This window comes from Myotis lucifugus, unplaced genomic scaffold, assembly GCF_000147115.1.
Source record: "Myotis lucifugus unplaced genomic scaffold, Myoluc2.0 scaffold_22, whole genome shotgun sequence".
Lineage (NCBI taxonomy): Eukaryota > Metazoa > Chordata > Mammalia > Chiroptera > Vespertilionidae > Myotis > Myotis lucifugus.
The window spans coordinates 2,186,693-2,210,790 of NW_005871070.1; the positions used below are offsets into that span (position 1 = coordinate 2,186,693).

The following is a 24,098-nucleotide window of genomic DNA, read 5'->3' on the forward strand; positions in this document are numbered from 1 at the left end:
GAAAATAATGCTAGTTTCTGCTCTTGCCTGCCTGTGCTCTGATCCTAAAAGTTTTTACCTTGCAAGCCTCTTTCATGTAGTTCACAACCTGATCATGATCAAACCTAGCAATACAATCCAAGTCCCATCCTTATCACTTGGTGGGAATGAAATTAATTCAAAGCCATAAGCATATTATTCATTACTAGAGGCCTGTTGCACGAAAAGATTCACGCAATAGGCCTTCCCTTCCCCTGGCTGCTGGCACCGGTTTTCCTCCAGCACCCGGGACCCAGGCCTTCGCTCTGGCCGGAGCCGTCTTCAGTCTTCACGGCCCCGGCCGGAGCCGCCTCCAAGCCTCCAAGCCACCTCCCGCCTCCTGCCTCCCGCCTCCAAGCCTTCGCGGCCCCGGCCCGTGCTGCTTCCCGCCTCCTGCCTCCAAGCTTTCGCGGCCCAGGCTGGCGCCGCCTCCCGCCTCCTGCCTCCAAGCCTTCGCAGCCCCGGCCAGCACCGCCTCCAAGCCTTTGCTGCCCTGGCCGGAGCCGCCTTCAGTCTTGGCTCCGCTGCTTCGCCTACGTATGCAAATTAACCGCCATCTTTGTTGGCAGTTAATTTGCATGTCTCATTGATAAGCCAATGGGAGGCGGAGCGAAGGTACGGTCAATTACCACGTTTGGCTATTATTAGATAGGATGCCTGGAGTAGATTCCAAACACCCATGTACACACCAAACTTATCCCTTCCTTCCTTCCTTCCTGTTGTATTGCAAGTCTTTGCTTTAGTGTTTCAAATATATTTTATTTTACCAATTCCCTTGGCCCATTTGGCTAAAGTCCATATCCTAACCTTATTCTCATGCATAATTTATTTAGTTCTCAAGGGCTGGCCCCTCACCTATGCACCAGATACTAGCTGGGGTCAAATCAATGAAAATCTCTATACTATACTATCAACCACAAGGATCAATAAAGTCCAAAGCCTCCTGCTGCTAGGCCTTGACCATCCATGCATATCCTTGCAAATCAAAACTAGCCTAATTTAGTCAGAACTCCTAGAAATGGTGTAATGGTGAATTTTATATGAAAACCTGATTGGGCCACAGGATGCCCACATATTTAATTGCACACCATTTCTGGATGTGTCTGTGACAATGTTTCTGGATGAGATTATACTGGAATCAGTAGACTTGATTAAAACACATTTCTCTCCCCAATGTGGGTGGGTCTCATCCAATCCATTGGAGGTCTGAACAGAATAAATGGCTGAGCAAGAAATAATTTCTACTCTCTGACACTGTTTAAACTGTGATATTGGATCTACTCTCGCCTTTAGACTTGAACTAGAACTTACATCAACTGCTCTTCTGGTTCTCAGCCCTTCAGGCTCAGAATGAAAATACAGCATTGGCTCTCTTGAGTATCCAGCTTGCCCATTGCAGATTTTGGACTTCACAGCCTCCATAATCACATCAATGGCTATCTGAAGTACTGTAGCTAACCCTAAGGTTGGCCCTAAAAGCTAATCAATAGCCAATCCTGATGTCTGACCTGGATCCAATTGTGTCTTTAAGACTAGCCTGTATGACTTAGGATATTATTGGTCACATAGATGTTTGAATATATTTGAAACAACATAATTTATCAGTCAAATGCTCTGAAACCAATGCCTGTACCAATGGGTAGACATTAAGAGGAAATGAATATTTGGTTAAATTGAAAATTAGTCACAGATACAATTTCTCAATTTAGTGGGTAGTTTAACTAGGTAGCTTCTGGGTCCTATGAAACTTACAATCCCAGAAAAATTAGTTGGGGGGGGGGGGGGAAGGAGTTTCTAGCTTTATCCTCTAATTATAGATATTTCAAAAATTTGAATTAGAATATGCAAGCATTAGTGAGCCAAGAAAAATGACAAAGAAGAAAGAACAAATGTGAGATAATAAGACAATTCCTCAATCAAACAAGTGCTAATTATAAAAATTTTAATTCATCCTATGAAAGACTTTAAGGCTTTCAAGTCTCCATATGAAACAGAAAAAGATACAAGAGAATTTGAATAAATAGGAGTGTAAGTGTTCATTTGAAAAAAGATAAGATTTTAATAAGGCCAGTTCAAGTAACTAAATTATTTTAACATGATTTGAAAAATAAAGTTAGTAAATGTATCAAAATCAAAAAGTTATCAAAGAATTTGAAGATTTCCAGTTGCTACAAAGAATGGGACTAATGAAGTGATCCTGGCATGATACAGAAGACATAGTTAGAAAATACCTGGTGCTAAATAAGTTTTAAAATTAAGGTAAAATGTCTGTGATACTCCTGAAAGCTCAAAATCACTAGCTAATATTAATTGAGTGTAATGACCTAGGTTGACTTCTGGGTTCTCTTGTTCTTTTCCATTGGCCTATATGCCTGTTCTTATGCCAGTACCAGGCTATTTTGATTACAATAGTATAACTTGATATCCGGTATTGTGATCCCTCCTACTTTGTTCTTTTTCAAGATTGCTGCAACTATTCTGGGTCTTTTTGGTTCTGTATAAATTTTTGGAGTATTTGTCCCAGATCTGTGAAATATGCCGAAATATGTATTTTACTAGGGAATGAATTGACTCTATACCAGGGGTGGGCAACCCCTGGCACGAGTGCCAAACATGGCACGCCAGTAACTTTTGCTGGCACGCAAAACCCTCTCTTATAATCTTCCATTTACAATTTTTGTGAACATTTGAATGACTTAAATGTTAAATTACAAGGAACTGGCAAGACACTTGATGTTATGTTTGGTTACATAAAGGCTTTTGAAAAGAAACTGGAAGTCTTTAAGAGGGATGTGGATGGTGAGAGATTTAGATATTTCCCAAACCTCAAGAGGCACATCAAAGACCTCCCAAAAGATGACAGAACAGACTGTCAAAGCCTTCAAAAGCTGTTTTTAAACATCATCGAGTCAACTACTGAGCAGTTCTTCTCAAGATTTGCGAAATTCAGAGAACTGGAAGAGACAGCAAAATTCATGAGGTTTCCAGACAGCATGAAACTAGAGGAACTAAACTTACAAATGTTTTCATGGATAGACATGGCTGACTTTGAAATGCAGTTGATTGAATTTCAGAGTAGCTCAATTTGGAAGCAGAAATTTATTGACCTTAGAGTTGACTTGGAAAACATTGAAAAAAAGTGATTAGATACAGGAGTACCAGAGAGAATTGTCGAAAACGAACTATTGAGGACTTGGAATGCCATTCCAGAAAATTTTTTCTGTTTAAAAAACTTTGCAACAGCGTCACTCTCCATGTTTTCATCCACATACGCTTGTGAATCTTTGTTCTCAGTGATGAATTTTGTTAAGTCTCGTAATAGGAGTAGCCTGACCGATGAAAGTAGTAGCTCGTGCATATCTCTGAAGGTCACGAAATATAAACCTGATGTAAAATCTCTGTCATCATTGATGCAGCAGCAAAAGTCCCACTGATAATATGAAACGGAGTCATAACGTTTTTTGTCGGACTATCAGTGTACATGTATACATTAAAAAATAAATGTATTTTTCATCATCATATACTGTGTTTTTGTTGCTCGAATGAATTTTATTATTTCTTCAAGGTTCTTCACATACGTACACCTTAAGAGATATCAAGTAGGCATAACATGTTCTCAAAAAATTAGGTTTGGCATGCAGAAGAATTTTGAGTCAGAGATTTTGCTGGTTTTGGCACGCATTCACAAAAAGGTTGCCCACCCCTGCTCTATACATTGCTTTGAGTAGTATGGACATTTTAATGATGTTAATTCTTCTAATCCATGAACACAGTATATGCTTCCACTTGTTTATACCTTCCTCTATCTCTTTTTTCAACATCCTATCCTGAAGCACCAACCAGAAAGAATATAAACATCCCTATGTTCATAGCAGTATTATTTACAATAGCTAAGATCTGGGAACAGCCTAAATGCCTATCAGTAGATGAATAGCTTAACAAACTGTGGTACATTTACACATTGGAATTCTATGCAGCTGTAAAAAAAGGGGGGGCCTCTTACCCTTTCAGACAGCATGGAGGGGCCTAGAAATTATTATGCTAAGCAAAATAAGTCAGTCAGAGAAAGGCAAGTATCACATGATCTCACCCATATGAGAAATCCAATGAACAAAATAAACTGATGAATAAAATAGAACCAGCAGCATGGAAACATGGAACAGACTGAGGAATCTCAAAGGCAAGGGGGAAGGGGCAGGAATAGATTAACCAAAGAACTTATATGTATATGTGCATTGCCCATGGCCACAGAAAATAGGGTGGTGAAGGCTTGGGCAGGTCAGGAACCGGATAGAGGAGGGCAATGGGGAAAAAACAGGGGGATATATATATAATACTCTCAACAATAAAGATTAAAAAATAAACAAGTGATTAAAAAAATCAAATGTTTTACTTTATACTATAACTAGAGGCCCAGTGCACAAAAATTTGTGCATTTGGGGGGGTCCCTCAGCCCGGCCTATGCCCTCTTGCAGTCTGGGACCCCTCGGAGGATGTCCACCTGCTGGCTTAGGCCGCTCCCTGGGGGATGGGGCCCAAGCTGGCAGTCAGACATCCCTCTGGCAGCCAGGGAGCCCTCAGGGGATGTCCACTTGCCAGCGGGGAGCAGGCCTAAGCTGCAGTCGGACATCCTTAGCGTTGCTGAAAAGGCGGGAGAGGCTCCCACCACCACTGCTGTACTGGCAGCCATCAGCCTGGCTTGTGGCTGAGCAGAGCTCCTCCATGTGGGAGCGCACTGACCACCAGGGGGCAGCTCCTGCATTGAGCGTCTGCCCCCTGGTGGTCAGTGTGTGTCACAGTGACCATTCATTCCCAGTTTTTCTGCTGTTAGGGTCAGTTTGCATATTACCCTTTTATTATATAGGATTATTTCCTAGCACATTAAACTAGTTTTGGCTATCTCTTCAACAATATATTGAATGATCCTAGATTGAACACACTTGGTAGAGAACAATGGTAAAAACATTTGCCCATCTTAAAAGTTTAAGGACGTTTTCTGATTCTAATCTAAAGATAAATGTCATATCTCCGTATCTAGATAGGATGAAATAATTTGTGGCAGAACAATGCTCTAGCCAAGAATAAGCCAGATAAATTAAAAAATCATCTGAAGGCTGCTGCCGTAACAATGACCAAGTGACTAAGCTCTGAGGAGGGGCTAACTGGAGAGAGGTGATTTGAAGATCTGCAGTCATTCCCCAGCTGAGTTTTAAAGACTGAGACATGGGCCAGGGCAAAGAAAGCAGGCTTTGGACACACAGAGGACTTCTGTGGAGGACAGAGAAATTCTAGGTTTTTGGCAGTCTGGACTTAAGTGGCAAAATTGGAGATTTGAGAATTGTTTCCACTTCAAATAATTTGCAAAATCCCAAACCTGCATGGGGCTTGAAGTTACAGCTAAGTCCTAAAACCCCTGAAAAGAATAATGGAGTGTCCCACAATTTTACAATGTTGAGGAGACAAACACTGGAATACAGGATCTGCTAGGACTAGTGGATACACAGCTCTCAGTTTGAGAAGGAAAAAAGTGCTAGGGAAAACCTCAAGTAGACCAAGACTTACCAAAACATCACCATGGAAGTATGTATGGAAGATACTAGAGCACTTTAGATAGTGATAGACATGAACTAATAGAAAATATTGTATAAAGTAGGAGAGAAAAGGGACAACTGGTTGGTTAGGTGATAACCTTAAGCAGGCAAGAAAACATGTGAACTAGTGCAGAAATAGAGGTTGTTCTTAAATGGATGCATGTAGAAAAAAAGAAATAAATTAGAAAAGTTAGAACTATGAGTGCAAATGCAGGTTGGCTGGTGGGTGAAATGGCAAGAAGAGTCCATTTGCCCATCTGGAAGGAGAAGGAAACATCTGAGAAGAAAGAAAAGATAAAATAGTTCTCTAGAGCCATGGTCGGCAAACCGCGGTTCGCAAGCCACATGCGGCTCTTTGGCCCCTTGAGTGTGGCTCTTCCACAAAATACCATGTGTGGGTGCGCATGTACAGTGCGATTGAAACTTTGTGGCCCATGCGCAGAAGTCGGTATTTTGTGGAAGAGCTGGTATTTTGTGGAAGAGCCACACTCAAGGGGCCAAAAGAGCCGCACGTGGCTCGCGAGCCGCGGTTTGCCGACCATGGCTCTGGAGGACTATTTTATCTTTTCTTGCTGACCACTGCTCTAGAGGGAAGAGTGAATGGACTAACAAAAAAGCTGAAGACTGTCAGGTAACATCAGGGTCTACTTGAAGACAGTGGTCATAAATTTAAGGTAAGTTCAGTTTGCAAATTTATGTGATATTGTCCTCCTATATAAATACATGAAGGCATAGAACAGGCATAGAAAGTTAAATGTTTAAGGCTTAAGCTTTGCTGGGTGAGTAGGACAAAGGAAGAGAGGGCCAAGAGAACTAAGCTCATATTATATTTAAGTTGGTGATAATTATGGTGAGCCATGAAATATAAGCTAGATAAAGAGGGAAGTGAGGACATAAGAAGCTTGAGGGATAGGAAAATATGTAGGGTAACAGAAATAGGTGCCAGTTGAAAAGTTTCCAGAGTCATAGTTCTAGAGTAAGTGAGCTGGAAAGATATAAGTGGTGGTCAGAAACCGAGAGGCTTGCAATGGAGACGGATGATAACCAGGGATAGGATGTGACCGTAGGGGGGGGGGGTGGCAGAAGTAGCGCAGAAGACATGATGACTGGAGAAGAGAAGTTCAAGATGAGAGGCTGGGATATTAAAAAAAATCATCTACATACGTAGTTAAATCATCAAGAATTATGACAAGAATTATGAAGAGACAGAAAAAGACATCCTAAATTTTTAAGAAATGAAGAGACATAGGAGTGTGCACATGAGTTCAACAGGAGTATGTACAGGTGGTACAATCTGATGCATGAGCTTTGGAGCTGGAGGAGTTTAGAGAGGAAAACAAAACAATGATCTAAAAACACCAACGAGTAGAGGAACCAGCCTTCATGCCACTGGAATAACTGCAGGAGGGAATACCACCACTGCCTGACAGGCCTGCAGCGGGAGCAGGAGCCGCAGGGAGGCAATCAGGTTTCGGGTAGAGCAGGAAGATGTAAGTGATATTCAGAAAAGAATACACAAATAATTTGATTCATTTATCAATATTTACTAAAAGGCACTGAATTAGGCACTGGGAATAAAAGAGTAATAAAGATATAATCTCAGCCCTCACAAAACTGCGACTCAAATAAGAAGTCGATCTCATGTTCGAGTGATTAAAGAACATAATTATAGTTATATAACAAGCTAACAGAAATGAGGATGCATGTATTTGAAGACTGATATAACAAAAGATGTGATTCATATATCTATCCTGATATTAATTATATGGTAATAACTGAGTTGAATTAAGAATATGTGGGAAAAGTCATTTTTTTAATGGTAAAGGACGGGGAAACAGTAAGTAGATGCTTTTGCAGATACATGCAGTTACCTGAGACAAAGCAGCATCGCGTTCTTCTATCACTGCGTTCATTTCTTCTGCAGTTATTCTCTTTTCACATGCCTTGGTCTTGTAGATCCTATCCACAATAATAGCTCCATTCTTCTCAATAGCCATCCCTGTGTCTGCATTGTTTATTCTGTTCAGTAATTCCTGTAATGTCTACCAACACCATTATATGTTAGTCAGACATGAAGTTCTAATATATTTTATTTAATATAGGGTTTTAATTAATAGGCACATGTGAATTGTAAATTGACTGAGCAAAGTTATTGAATTTTCATATCGCAGCAAAGATGTACATTATTAGTGTGTCAATTCTTCTTTTTCCCACATCTTAGTTCTTGAAACCCACTCAATTGAACTTAAGCCTCTAAGATATAAGACTGACATCCAGAAATCTCCTCAGAGAATGGCTTACCATGTCATTTTCTTCAGGGTTAATATTTTCTAGCCTAGAAAAAAGGGACACAGAAAGCCTGATCAGTAGCATTTCCTTAGTGCAGCAAAATGAGTTCGCTTTTTAAATCTTTAGAACCTCAAGTAATTTCATTCGACTAGTCTTTAGAGTCAACCATGACACTGAACATATTAAAGTGCCACCTGCTCGACTCCATCTTTCAATAATGCTCCATATCTCCTGCACTGACTTTAGACTGTTAAGTTATTAATGTTTACTGCTATATATGACTACAAGGATCAATTGTTCATATGTGCTCAGATGAAGAAAGTTCCCCAGCGATAGGAGCACTCACTCTCATCATTATATTTATTCCTGGACTTTCAATTCTTACCTGAAACTATGATTCCTCTGTTTTTTGGACATTATTACAAATAAAACAAGGCAAGTTTTTTTTATTACAAATTTTACCTATGTTACCTCGAAAGCAATGACAAATAATTACCTCTAAATTTGACTTGACAATCTCCCACTGCTACCTGTTTGTTAAAACAAATATACTATACAGAAAGGCTGACTAAAACTGAACCATATTTTTAGAAGACTAATGTTATTTTCTCTTTTTCATTACAAATATAGAATTATTCAATTAGAGACAAAGAAAGCAAATTGGGTCCCCTCAAAAATTCACTTTGTCTTATAAGAGTCACAGTGCTTACAGAAGTGACTATTGATTTTAGAAATTGAAGAAATGCAATAAAGAAGAAAATTTAAACGATATAGCTTAGAAAATATTTATAATCTAGGCAACCACTAAATCGGGTAAGTTAAATAAAAATCTGTAATGAGTTTTAGTAAAATGATGTAGATTTTTAAAATGGCCCTCAATTATTTTAAAATTGTACTAAAAAGTTTATATAACCAAGTTTAGCTATTCAAGCCCCCACCACCACCATTTCTGTGTTCCTATGATTTAACACTTACCACAAAAAAAGGATACTAGGAAAAGATAATAGAAGGCACAATAAATTTGTTACAAAATTGTCCCAAACTCTACAATTCAATAAAATAGCTACTTTGATGGAAAGTATAAATTTTAGAATAATGCATCTTAACAGGAAAAAATATATATAAAGAATTTTCCACACAGACTTAAGCAGTATAAGTTAACAAGAAAGTAATTTTCAATTACATAAACTTATTGCATCTTAAACTACTAATGTCTTCTTGGATTTGCCACATTTCAACAAGGGCAAACATTCTCATCTTTTCTCTGCCAAAATAAATCAACAGTTTCCAAATATCCTGCTTCATAAAGGCTTGTTCTACAAGAACTGTGAAGACAATCACTTATTTTTCAATCACTTAAAAAGCATAGTGGAAAAGTGTAAGATAAAATTCTTACGGCTAATTTATGAACATGTAAAGGAATTTGAAGAATGGTGCAACCATCAGTTACTGGTTGGATAAATATGATTTTAAAAAAGGAAGCCATAGCCTGGTGGGCATGGCTCAGTGGTTGAGTGTCGACTTAGGCACTAGAGGTCACAGTTTTATTCCGGGTCAGGGCACATGCCCAGGTTGTGGGCTCTATCCCCAGTGTGAGGTGTGTAGGAGGTAGCCAATCAATGATTCTCTCTCATCATTGGTGTTTCTATCTCACTCTCCCTCTACATTCCTCTCTGAAATCAATAAAAATATTTTTAAAAAATAAAAGGGAAGCCATATGTAGTGAGAAATATTTACCTTAATGTTGTTATTTTTCAATGAAATCAGACTAAGAGTTTATTATGGCAAATGCCAAACAAAACTCAACTTAAACTTTTAAACTTCAAAATTTATTTATTAAACTTGATAATTTAAAATGTAAAAAGCTACATTAAAATCGAACATTTAGATTAGCAGATCACTGGCAACTTTTGTAAAAAAAAAAATTAGTTCTACAGGTTATAAATCTCCCTTTTCTGTTTCAAAGAATTACATATGTTCAGGAAGAAAAATAACAGCATAAGTAGGCTACCTAATATGTATATTATAAATAATAAACATAACAAGAAGTATATGGAATGCTTATGTAATACTTGTTAGTTTTTTTCACGCACTGCTATGTGAGGAATTATTACCTTACCAGAGGGTTTCAATGTTCTAAATTAACATATTTCAACAGGATATGTTTAAGATAATTGTATGCAGGCTAATATTAACATTCCCTACTAACAACTAGAATTTTTAAAATTAAATTTTCTTATCAAAAGTTTATACTAAATCCTTGGCACATGAATTTAGCATTCAGACTATAACTAATTTATGTGATTATCCTTAAAAGTACATAATATCTAGTGACTGACCACTTTGCTGATGAAGAAACTGGAATCATGTTTCGCAAGTATGCCGGGTCTGACATGCAGGGCAAGAGTGAGCCAAGTCAACCACTTAGCATTTACATCGCAATTTTGTTTTGCTAAATTATACTTTAAAATTGAAGTCAGTAATAAATGGTCATTTGGAGAAAAATAAAACTTTAATAAAAATAAACAAATGAGCCCTAGCCTGTTTGGCTAAGTGGATAGAGCGTTGGCCTGCAGACTGAAGGGTCCCAGGTTCGATTCTGGCCAAGGGTACATGCCTGGGTTGCGGGCTTGATCCCCAGTGTGGGGCATGCAGGAGCAGCTGATCAATGATTCTCTCTCATCATTGATGTGTCTATCTCTCTATCCCTCTCCCTTCCTCTCTAAAATCAATAAAAATATATTAAAAAAATAAAAAAATGAACAAATGATAATTTGGGATTCGAAAGTTTACATAGAAACAAAGTAACTTGCAATAAAAACATAAATTTCGAAAGACAAAAAGCCAATACTTGCATTTTCTATCTGTAGTCATTTAAAAGTCTCAGAAATACTTGTCACAGGTAGCAAAGATCAACTACATTATAATTTAGTCTCAATTAGATTATATAGAGCAAGGACAGCAACCTTTTCCTGTAAGGGGTGAGATAGCATTTAAGGCTTTGCCATGCGTTCTCTGTCACACTACTAACCTGCCTTTGTAACACAATAAACCTGCCTTTGTAACAGCTAATGAACACATGAACAGGTGTGGTTGCCTTCCAATAAAACTTCATTTACAAAAACAGGTGAAGCTGAACTTGCACCACAGGTCTTTACTTTGCTGACCCCTGATATAGAGTATTGAAAAACGAGGCCAGGTTTGTATGTTAATACACTTTAAGGGCCAATTCAGTATATTTGACTTTTTTTTTTAACTGGATCGTTCAATGTCTAGTTAAAGATTAATCATAAAAAAAGTGGTTTCAGAAAGTTAAATTCAGTTCTACAATAAGTATATAACTGACTTTATCAGTTAAAAGAAAACATAAAAATTAGACAAAAAATAGACCATTAGGGGAAAAAAACTATAATACAGCTATATATGGCTTCACTTTTCTATATAAAATGTCTTTTGAAGTTTAAGGCTTACTAGTAGCATGTACAAAACATAAAGCTTTACTGGTTTAATTAAGACTTAAAATAATAGTGTGATATGAAGTATAGCTGAGAAACTACAAATTATAAATCATTATTATGAGGTTTACAATTGCACACAAGAATCTCAACCTTCTGTAAACTCTTAATTATGCCTATAACATTCTAACTAGACATAGACATGATAATTAGTAAGAATTTTGCTGAAGTAAATGTCCATGGGCTCAAGTTTCAATTGATTTCCTATACCATGCAAATTCTGACTGACAGCCTTGCACTCTAAGTGAAAAGACCCATGCAGAAAATGTCACATTTCTTGATTTATCCCTAAATCACTCAATATTATGTCTTTCATTTCTGAACCTATAATCATTCTCCTTGTTCAATGGAAAGAACCTCACATGCTAAAAGACCAAATAAGAAAATTCTAAATTGTTTTTATCAGTCTCATTTTACACAGTTCCACTCTTAATGAAGAATATACCAAGAATAACAGAGACACAACATACCATAATCTCAAAAGTTGCAATATACATATGCAAACATGTTTTTTTTTCCTATTTTTTAGATAAAAGTAAAAATGAAAAAAAAGCACTAAACATTCAAGGGGTAAGGAAAGGCAGAGAAGTGGCAGAATAATAAAACAAAACACATTTGGCATTAAAGATACAGCGATCAGAAGTGGTAAGGAGAAGAGAAAAAAAATGACAGAAGAAATTTGAAGACTATAAGAAGCAAAAAATAGGAATTAAAAAAGAGATGTGAAATAATTTATAATTTCAACCTATACTCAATACCTCCAAATGTGCCTCCGTCAAGCAAAGCTCAGTTAAAAACAGGTTCTATCTTAAGAAGGATTTCATTTAAATGCACTATTGAACGCTCAGAACCTACATGCTTCAGCTAAGTAGAAAGGAACCTGTACAGTGCCATTTAAAACTGTGCTGATATATTAGCCTTTGTTGTTGTTCTTCCTTCTGATTTATGGTTTTTCCTAATCCCCCCACATGTACTCCTACATTATAATTCATTAAGAAATTACTATAAACTGATCCTAGGAAGCAATAATTCCTCATATTAGTTAATATTATTTTAAGTATTTATGTAATTATTTACTTAATGTCTTCTTCCTAAACTGGGACTATAATGCTATGCACTCAGCAAACAGAACTGAACCTGACACACAGTATATATTTGATAAATATTTATTAAATAGATTAATTAACTTGGGATTGAGTGTTCTCCTGTTCCCCTTTACCCATTTCTCCCTTATTATGAATGCTACAAGAACAAAATAAAAAAGACTCAGCCTTAAGGTATCCTAATTTTAATATAATAAAAACTATAAAAATATACATGGTGGGGCAAAAGTAGGGTTATAGTTGTTTAAGTGGAAAATAATACAATAATTAAATATTAATACAAGAATAAACTCTTTCGCATACTCACAACTGTAAACCTACTTTTGCCCCACCTTACATTTCCTAGCTCTTTCTTCTGATTGGGCCTAGAAGTAGTCACACCCAGCAACAATGAGCACATCTGGCATCCAGATCTTGGTTTCTAATACCACTTTCCAATAAAAGGAATCGGGGTTCCTTTAAGGAGTGGATGATTCCGGGATGGGAGTGGCACATTTCGAGACCCGAAGCATCTTGAAGTGCAGAAAAGAGAAGTTACAAAAGAAGACAAGAGTAAGGACATCGACAACAGAACTATGAAGAAGTCAAGAAAGTAAGTGTACTCAGTGTTGTGTATTTCTTGTTTTCTTCGTGTGTGTGTGTGTGTGTGTGTGTGTGCGTGGTAGCTGCTATTCCTGACATGCAAACTACTACAGCATGCCAGAAGTCTGAGAAAGACTATGGAGATATGGAATTTACAACTGTAACACAAAAGAATCAGTAACATTTCTGAATATGTAATCACATAATGCATACACTTTATAAATGCCTCTAATGTCATATAGTTTTAAATGTGTACATACAATTTTAGAGACATTTCCATATGGTTGGCTCGTGCGATTGCTTCATCTCTCTCTTCATTGGCTATTTGTAGTCGAGACATAATAGCTTCATCACGTTCCCTCTGTGCAAAATACACCTCTTCAACCAGAGCTACCAAAAAATATCATCCAAAATTAATTAGAGAAAATAAAGGAGAAATGCATACTTTTAACAAAAATAATTTTCTTTTATTCACCTAAATTGGTATCAATTAATCACTTGACAAAAATTATTTTTAAAAGCTACTGTAAAATTGAGTTACCATTTTACACCCATAAAATAAAAAATTAAAAGGTCAAATAATAACAAATATTGTGATCTTGTGAAATAAAAATAATTCTCACATATAATTTTGCAATTGTCAAGAAGAATTTGACAATATTTATTACAGTTGAAGATGTCTGTAGCTTATAACCTGGCAAATCTCCTCTTTGGTTACAGAAATTCTTGTACATAAGCATAGGGAAACATGTATAAAAATGCTTACCGTAGCATTATATAACAGCAAAACTAGAAATAACTCAAATGTCCAGCAACAGGAGAGAGAATAAATAACACTTTACATTCAAAATGGGAATGCTATCCAGCCTTTAAAATGAATTAACTATGGACAAATCTCAAAAATGAAATTTTGACAAAACCAGCAAGTTGCAAAGCAAGACAACTCCACCTATTATTTATGGATAGACACAATTACGAAAAATATTAAAATAAGCATGGAAACAACAAACACCAAAGTCAGGAGGGTAGATAGATAGATAGAATAACAGATGGTAGTAAAGGTTTTCAAGGAAAGTAAGGGTATGTAAGAGAGTATTTTGACGGATGGGGAATAGATTAAGCAGTTTGTCAATTGCTTTTTAAAAAAATTAAACATACAGCTATGACCATAAGATTCAGCTATTCCATTCATAGGTATTTTATAAATGCTAAGATATTTTTCCAAAATTAAAGTATTACTGAATGATAATTTTAACACTTATTATCTTTTATGTAAAATCTGATTATGAAAAACATGATTCTTTCTAGAATTCAGTACTTTCAAAGGATCAATATGCAACTCTCAAACATTTTTAGTAAAGAAAACTTAATTGTAAACACTGAGCTTTTCCAAGGTGGATGACTATTACAAAGTTCACTAGAAAATCAATATAGCATTTTAGCTGGAATTTGCTCATTAAACACCCACAGCTCTACTGCAAATTATGATGGAATGAATAAAGCAAATACGCATGCTTCTTTCTTTTTATTAAATGTAAAATCTACTGTTAATTGCATCTCGTATGTCATACAAACTTTTGTCCTTAACTATTAAATAGAAGCCTTAACAAAAGTCATTAGAGATTCTCTTTCTTTGACTTGAATAAATTTCAATATTTGTTCAGTAAAGGTTCACAGCAGTTAAATCACATTAACAAATATTATTAGCTACTATGTAAGCCAACCAAGTAAAATACTTATATTGTAGGTAAAACAAATCACTGGGTGTTTACAATAATATTTGGATATCTCCATTTTTAAACATGGTTATCAAATATTGTATAATTCTTAGTCAAATTCAAAAGAGATTCATCGAGAGGATCACCCCCCCCCCCACAACCACCCACCACCAAATTCTCAAATTTGTTTAGTAAGCTAATTGTTTTCTAATATGGGCAAAAGTAAATATGAAGAGGCTAAACCATACTAAGTATGAGTTTATTGAGTCAAGACAAAGTACATATTTTCTTAGTAGAACCCAAGTCTATTGACAAACCCATATTGTACACTTCTCAAACTACTTTTAAAATACAGTAAGAGACAGTATATTGGAAAACATTCTAGTTTAAACATTGGATCATGATCCCCTAAATAACATAATTTGGAGGATAGACATTGCCCAGGAAAAAGAATCTGTTTGTTAACATCCTCAAAGTAGTTATGTAAACAGAAAAGGCTGAACGTAAAGAGAGGGGAAAAGAAATCATTTGGATTTGATTTGAGACATATAAAATAATCATCAATTACAATTCGTGTTCCAAAATTCTAAGAACAAATATAGCATAGATGATAGCTTTGTAAAAGACAGGTCTTTACTAAACATGAAAGAATGTTCCATGGCTGAACAGCTAACCATTACTACCTTTGCATGATGTTAAGTGGATTCCTTGCAAATATGATAGTGTTTTATGAAACCACCAATATATAATCCAGAACCACAAATATCACACTAGGTTTTTTAATTTTCTTGAAAATTGTATTGTCTCTCTCTTTGTATAAAGTGGATGTGAATTTAAAGACAAATGGTAAATGCCCCACATCAGTAGAAAATTAACCAACCTACTTCATGTAGCTTGATGCTTCCTTTTTTTTGCATTACAATGCTGGATTCAACTTTTTACTTCAGAGCTTCTTTTAAAGAAGAAACTATTATGTTTTTCTAAAATTGAATTAGAATGTTCAATATTTTATATGACTATTTCATAAATAACCTCTTCTGATTAAAGAGTCATACAGGCTCATTATATAAATGCAGAGACAGAAATATTTTACATAGTTTGTAACATTCTGTATATATTTAAAATAAACAGAGTATGTTCCTATATTTTTCAGTAATCTTCAAAAATATAAAACATTTTATATTCGCCCTAACTGGTTTGGCTCAGTGGATAGAGTGTCGGCCTGTGAACTCAAAGGTCCCAGGTTTGATTCTGGTCAAGGGTATGTACCTTGGTTGTGGGCACATCCCCAGTAGGGGGTGTGCAGGAGGCAGCTGATCAATGTTTCTCTCTCATTGATGTTTCTAACTCTCTATCACTCTCCCTTCCTCTCTGTAAAAAAATCAATAAATATATTTTTTAAAAAAATTAAAAAAAAAAATTTATATTGTACATGAAATTTTATTATTTGGACATGCCATATTTCATTAAACTAAGATGCTCCTAATATAAGATTTTACACTGTTCTAAGTTATTCACTATATAAACAACACTATAATGAACATCTTTGAAGATAAATCCTTATGTATGAACTTAGCTAATTACTTAGGAAAATTCCTAGAAGTATGACTACTACATTAAAAGTCGGCATTTTAGGAGAAACCAAAATGGCGGCATAGTTAAGCACCGGAAATTGCTGTCTCGCACAACCACTTCAAAAATAAAACTAAAAGACAAAACGGACATCATCCTGAACCACAGGAAGGCTGGCCGAGTGGAAATTCTACAACTAGAAGGAAAGAGAAAAGCACACTGAGACTCAGAGGAGGTGCAGAAGTAAAGTGCAGAGGTAGGGAGGCGCATGTGGAAAGGGCTGGCAACTGAGGACACGGCTGTCTCTTTCAATCGGGAGGGAGACACAAACTCCTGACATCTCTGAACTCCAGTTCAGGGCGAGTCTCTGGGGACCCAGACTCATACGGGGAGAAACTGGACTGTCTGGCATCGGTCGGAACTCGAGGGCAGCTTTCTCTCAGAGGTGCTCGCAGTGATTACCGGGACACTGAGACGCAGGGCCTCTTAGGGTAGGACTGAGGATCTGCCATAGCTGTTTGCTCCACCCTGTTGATCCCCTGAGTCCCCACCCCACCCAAGCTGTGCGCAGAGGCTTTTGCATATGAAAGGCCTGGCCCTTTGCAATCTGAAAATTACCTAACAAAATGCAGCTGGGTCAGAGAGACCCAGAACTTCCAAAAGAAGGCCCAAGGCCCCACAGCAGCTTGCATTGCTTCACAGCTGGGCCTCATCTGGGAACCTCCAAACCCCAAACAAAGAAGAGGAATCTGCAGATCTCTCCATAGCTCCTGCTGGGTAGCCTCAGGCAGAGACTAAATTAGCACCTCCTTGGAGATCCAAGAGCCAGTGTACCCAGTGGTCAGAGTGGGACCATCCAGATTACAACTCCTCAGATCCATAAGGGACACACCCAGGGGGCAGACTCAGTGAGCACCAAAGCCCCACTGAAGCAAGTCTTGCCCCAGAAGGGTGTCTCCAGCACAGAAGTTCTCCCACCCTAGACACAGCTGATTCTCACAGCCAATTGGCCTGGAGGTCAATTCCTCCCAGTGATACCTACAACAATCAAGGCTTAACTACAACAAGACTGTGCACACAGCCCACAAAGGGGTGCACCAAGAGTGTCTACCTCAGGTAATTGGGGAGGCTGAGCTACTGGGCCCTATAGGACACCTAGCACAGAAAGCCACTCTATCAACACAGGGAAGCATAAAAAATGGAGAAACAAAGAAACAAGTCACTGCCGAAACCGGTTTGGCTCAGTGGATAGAGCGTCAGCCTGCGGACTGAAGGGTCCCGGGTTCGATTCCAGCCAAGGGCATGTACCTAGGTTGCGGGTGCATCCAAGGTGGGAGATGTGCAGGAGGCAGCTGATCGATTTTTCTCTCTCATCAATGTTTCTAGCGCTCTATCTCTCTCCCTTCCTCTCTGTGAAAAATCAATAAAATATATTAAAAAAAAAAAAGAAACAAGTCACAAATGACAGAAATGGAGGAAAGCAAACTACTGGATATAGAGTTCAAAACCACACTTATAAGGTTTTTCAAGAATTTTCTAGAAAACGCCGATAAATTTAGTAATACCGTCAAAAGTCTAGTGAAACCGCCAATAAATTTAGTGAGACCCTCAAGAAATCTAGTGAGACCCTCAAGGTTATGAAAAAGGACCAACTAGAAATTAAACATACATTGACTGAAATAAAGAATATTATACAAAGTTCCAACAGCAGACTAGAGGATCACAAGAATCAAGTCAAAGATTTGAAATACAAAGAAGCAAAAAACACCCAACCAGAAAAGCAAAAAGAAAAAAGAATCCAAAAATATGAAGATAGTGTAAGGAGCCTCTGGGACAACTTTAAGCATACCAACATCTGAATTATGGGGGTGCCAGAAGAAGAGAGAGAGCAAGATATTGAAAACCTATTTGAAGAAATAATGACAGAAAACTTCCCCTACCTGGTGAAAGAAATACACTTACAAGTCCAGGAAGCGCAGAGAACCCCAAACAAAAGGAATCCAAAGAGGACCACACCAAGACACATCATAATTAAAATGCCAAGAGCAAAAGACAAAGAGAGAATCTTAAAAGCAGCAAGAGAAAAACAGTCAGTTACCTACAAGGGAGTACCCATACGACTGTCAGCTGATTTCTCCACAGAAACTATGCAGGCCAGAAGGGAGTGGCAAGAAATATTCAAAGTGATGAATACCAAGAACCTACAACCAAGATTACTCTACCCAGCAAAGCTATCATTCAGAATTGAAGGTCAGATAAAGAGCTTCACAGAGAAGAAAAAGCTAAAGGAGTTCATCACCACCAAACCAGTATTATATGAAATGTTGAAAGGTATTCTTTAAGAAGAGGAAGAAGAAAAAGGTAAAGATAAAAATTATGAACAACAAATACACATCTATCAACAAGGGAATCTAAAAATCAAGTGAATAAATAATCTGATGAACAGAATAAACTGGTGAATATAATAGAATCAGGAGCATAGAAAGGGAGTACACTGACTACTCTCTGGGCAGGGAAAGAGGTGTGGGGGGTTGGGGAAGAGTATGAACAAAAATCGTACACCTATGGATGAGGACAGTGGGGGAGGGGGGTAAGGGCAGAGGGTGGGGTGGGAACCGGGTGGAGGGGAGCTATGGAGGGGAAAAAGAGGAACTGTAATAATCTAAACAATAAAGATTTAATTTAAAAAAAAAGTCGGCATTTTAGCTCCTGATATATGGTTTAAATTTTTCTTCTGTGAAGTTGCTATAAATTTATAAGTCCTTACTTATTGTTGATAGGTCTGTGACTTTAAGAAAAATGATGGATAAGAACAGAAATTTTATGGTAAGTTAACTGATATAAACAAGAGTTAAGTTCCTGTGACAACTCATCAATGGTGTAGCAAAATGTTATCAAGGACCTGCTATACTTACCAATGGTATATGAATTGATAAAGATTGATTAGAAAATTACACAAAACATGTTTTAGTAGAAAAACTATAAGACAAGGACGTGTGTGTGTTTTGTTTTGTTTTTGCAAAATCCCCAATTACTAAATACAAGTATTTAGTACATATAACTAAAGACTATATAAGAACACTTTCTAAAATACGGTTTACATTTGAACATTTAATCTCAGAATTACAATCTGTAATACTTTCCACAATGAAGATAAAATTACAATTTTAATGTGAAAGAACCTTATCCTTGAATTACTATAATTAGTATTGATTATTTTATACACTTTTGAAATACAATTTTAAGAAATATTTAAATTACTTTCTGTACATAATATCTACTTCAAATAGATACCAATATGAAAATTCTGTAAAATATAATTGCTACCTAAACTTTTTAGAATTAAACATACAGAAAAAAGCTTAAGAAAATATTATCTGAAAGTTTTCTGTTACTTTTCTGTTTTAAATACCCTAATTATTTGATATGCTCTAAAATGCTTTCATTCTAAATTCCACAGTATGCCATACATAATAAAATATTGCCAGTTGATGGTTATTGTTATGCATACTGGTTTCTGTTTCCTCAACGCTTATTTTGTTTCCTCCAGAAAACACAAACTCGTTTAGGGAGAGAGGTTACAACATTGGCCATAATCTACTTTCAAGTATTATTTTTCCTGGCACTCATTGTAATTAATCCTGATTCATACCCTGGGATTCTGTAGCCAAAGATAATATAATCAACCTCTATCTATCAATATTTCTAAGTGTATTTCGAAGAGAATGGGCCTTTTTGTTTTTATCTGAAATGACTGGTCATATTCTTGAAATCCTTTTTCCTTCCAAAATAAAACATGCAGATATATAAATGTATATGTAATTTACATTTATAATTTAATTATAATTTAATATTTTAAGGCATTTAAGTGTAAGATTAATGGTTTTCACATTTTACTTATGCCCATTATATACACAGGAAAATGACATTCCAATGTGTGTTATTTCTTAGAAGTACATATTATGTTATTTTCTATCCTCCTGATATGCAGAACTAATTAATTCTTGTTCTTCTTAATCATTAGATCAACATCATCATGGGACATACGGTATAGGTAAACAAATTTTTTACAAGAGAACAATGTAAATATTTTCTATTACACAACAATATTTATTTTTCCATGTTAATTAGTTGGGGTGTCTGAATATATTTTATATAATGGTAGATTACCTATCTATACTTTTAACATTTACATGTTAACCTAGATATAAAAACTTAAGCTATTACATTCTGTGTAATAAGAAGGGCTTGACAGTATTTTTCTATTTATAAAATATCACTCTAAATTTGAGCACGGAGAAAATCTATTTTTTTAAAAAAGCAGATTAAATGCTTGCATAAACAATAATGTAAGTTAAGCAAATTATGTAACCACTGAATTATATGTAAAATGTAACTAAGATATCGATGATAGATAGATAGATAGATAGATAGATAGATAGATAGATAGATAGATAAAGATAGATAGATTTATAAACATAAGACTTAGGAACTAAGGAGTTCTTTTGGCTAAAACCCAATATTGGCCTTATTTCAGTTTAATTGGAAGGGGATCTCAAATTCATCTTCTCCATGAGATATCAGGAACCTGGATTTATCTTTGTACCAAAGGTTAATAAGAAATGTGTCTGCAAAAGTCAAACAGCATTAAATACTAAAAACTGATTATTATTCTACAGGAGTTGTTCTGTCATTCATAATCTCTCCATGCTCCAACCTTCCACAGCTAATCTTTAATGGATGACATGCAAGAAAGAAAAATAACTAACATATAAAGCAGAGACTCTAATGTGAGCATTTAAAAAGTAAAATAAGGCTTTTAAAGAAACATAAATATTTTAAATATCACAAAAATAATTTATCGAAACTATTTAAAGAAATACTCTTTTGTGTAAAATTTAAACAGCATCTGTATACTGTTAATGTAATAGAGGAATAAAAATTAAGAGACATTAAACACTAGACAATGCCCACTGAGACTGTTTAGAAAAAATGAAAGGTTTAATTGAACAATTTTTAAAAGTTATGGCCATATCACTGTCCTAAAAGTAAATGAGTGGATGCAAATCAAGCTACACAATACTCTCTCACTATCAAATTCAATTTACGTAAAGCAAATTTTGAAGTGTTTGTGGCTTAATCATTTTATTTAAATGAGAAGACATGCTTACCTAAAAGACAAAGAGTTCATGTTTCTGCTCTGCTTCTCCAAAATATCCTCTAGTATTTGAAGGTCATATATACTAACAAATTTCAAATAATATTATCCACATATATAATTTAATGGGTTAAAACACAGTAAAAAGTCCTAAACAGCTACAATGAGATACATTTTTTTTCCCAATGCTAACATACAGGGAACGAGCTTTTGTTAAGTAAAAAAGACCGACTTATTATATATTTTTCTCTTATTTTCTTTTTATGTAGAGATTAAAAACATGATTTTCATATTTTCAAACTTTCCAAATAAAATTAAATCTGAAAATCAAGGAAAACTAAAAACTGCAGAGAATAAATAAAATAAAAATATTTTAAAATTATTTTAAAAAAGAAATACATATCAATATTTTCTGAAACAAAACGTACATAAATAGCTGTGGGACAGTTACTTATATTCGCTACACTTTGAATATGCACCTCTTAGATCAAGAAGTCTTGAGAAAACAAGATAGTGATATCATCTTATCATCATAATTTCCATTTATTGAGTGCCTTCAATGGGTTAAGCATTCATGAACATTATCTCACTTAAACGTCACAGCAACCTATAAATAGGGTTTAGCCAAAGTTTAGGGAGGCTGTAACTTGCACGAGAAAAAAATAGTAAAACAAAGGTCTGAATCGGAAGTGTGAGCATTGAACCGCACCCACTGCAATGCTGTACTATGAGTAAGAAGCGACTGCACACAAAAGAATGTTTGAAATTACACATCTGTCCATTTGCTGATGTACATTCACTGTCTAACACATTGCCTAGTACATAACGACCCCTCAATAAACATTTGTTTGATTTTTAAGAAGTTATCACAGTCCCTATACAGAGGCCAATAAAAACAGTCAGTGATGATGCTGATGTCAATAAAGAAGGGGAAGGTAAAAAGGTCAACCATTGGAGATTTTTAAAAATATATTTACTGATTTCAGAGAGGAGGGGAGGGGGAGAGAGAGATAGAAACGTCAATGATGAGAGAGAATCATCGATAGGCTGCTCCTGCATGCCCCCTACTGGGTATCGAGCCTACAACCTGGGCATGTGCCCTTGGCCAGAATCGAACCAGGGACCCTTCAGTCTGCAGACTGATGCTCTATCCACTGAGCCAAACAGGCTAGGGCAACCATTTGAGATTTTCAAATTCTCAGGAGATCACATTCCAATGATAGAATTCACATCATGTAAAAACCATCAGGGAAACAAAGGAAATGGGCTTCCTGCTATTACAACAGTGTGCATGAACCTTCATCGTAGGTACACCTTGGACTAAATCCCAAATTCTCTGTATCCCATTTATTTTATTTCAGATTCACATGTAAGTAATATGCACTAGTGCTAATAAATACATATATCTCAACAGTAATAATTCTCATCATCTAATCCTTTGTTTCCAATTTTATTCTTTCACTTTTGCATTAATAAACAGTGAACCATTAATTTTAATTAAAAGCTAAACAGAAAAAATATTTTCAAAAGTTTTTACATTATCAAAAGTTTAAGAATTTCATAAAGATAAAAATAATCAAATATTAATATTAGCTATAACTTACTGAGTATATACTAGGTATTTTTATATATTCTCTCTAATCCTTAAAATAATCTGGGAAATTAATTAGTATTCACATTTTACATGGGACAGAGTAAATTCCAGACAGAATATAATAATTTGTCCAAAGTCAACCCTTATTAAGTCAAAGCTGTGATCAAAACTTGGGTCAATCTGATTCCAAGGCTTTTGGTCTTTCCATTACTTCATTCTGCCTCACACAGAACTGGGCACTTTTTGTTTTATGTGGTTCTGACTATACCAGATTCTTATTCTTAGAAATTATACAATCAGCTGGGAAGACAAGATGATTAATATGTACATAAGTTACACATAAAGACACAAAGATAAATAAGGGGCAAATCTGAAACGGAAGAAAAATGGCATAGGTAGGATGGCAAAATTTGATCACAGGCATCATATGAATTTCATGAAAGTTTGCTTTATGTGTTCTTTATGTATTAAACTTATCCACAGGAATTATTTTAAGATTAGAAAGCAAGTAACTTTTTTAAAAAATCACATCTTTTAAAAGTAACATTTTCTTTTTCTAATACAAAATCTAATCCATGCTCACTGGAGAAAACCTGCTGTTGATTGAAACATTAATACATCCATTAATACTACCAAAATTTGCCTTTTTTATTGATTTTCTTTTTTTATTTATTTTTTTTATGAGAGAGAGAGAGAGAGAGAGAGAGAGAGAGAGAGAGAGAGAGAAACATAAAGTAAGAGTGATACTAGATCTGCTGCCTCTTGCATGCCCCCTACCGGGGATCAAGCCTGCAACCAAGGCATGTGCCCTGAAGCTGGGAATTGAACTGGCAACCTTTCCATGTGTGGAATGATGCCCAACCAACTAAGGCACACTGGCCAGGGCTGCCTCTTGTTTTATAAAATATACACATATATACAGGGTGTCCCCAAAAATGTACACACACACTTTGAATAA

General features: G+C 35.9%; 1 protein-coding gene across 2 annotated transcripts in view; it reads right to left on the reverse strand.

Moving 5' to 3' along the window:
* MIPOL1 (mirror-image polydactyly 1) overlaps positions 1-24,098 on the reverse strand; it is a 260,511-nt gene that overhangs the window by 229,740 nt on the left and 6,673 nt on the right. For both annotated transcript variants that reach the window (XM_023751493.1, XM_006085815.3), the window contains exons 4-6: positions 13,359-13,488; positions 7,911-7,944; positions 7,481-7,651 (exon numbers count right to left, since the gene is read on the reverse strand). In XM_023751493.1, coding sequence (XP_023607261.1) covers positions 7,481-7,651; positions 7,911-7,944; positions 13,359-13,488 — 335 coding nt within the window. The remainder of the gene's footprint in view (positions 1-7,480; positions 7,652-7,910; positions 7,945-13,358; positions 13,489-24,098) is intronic.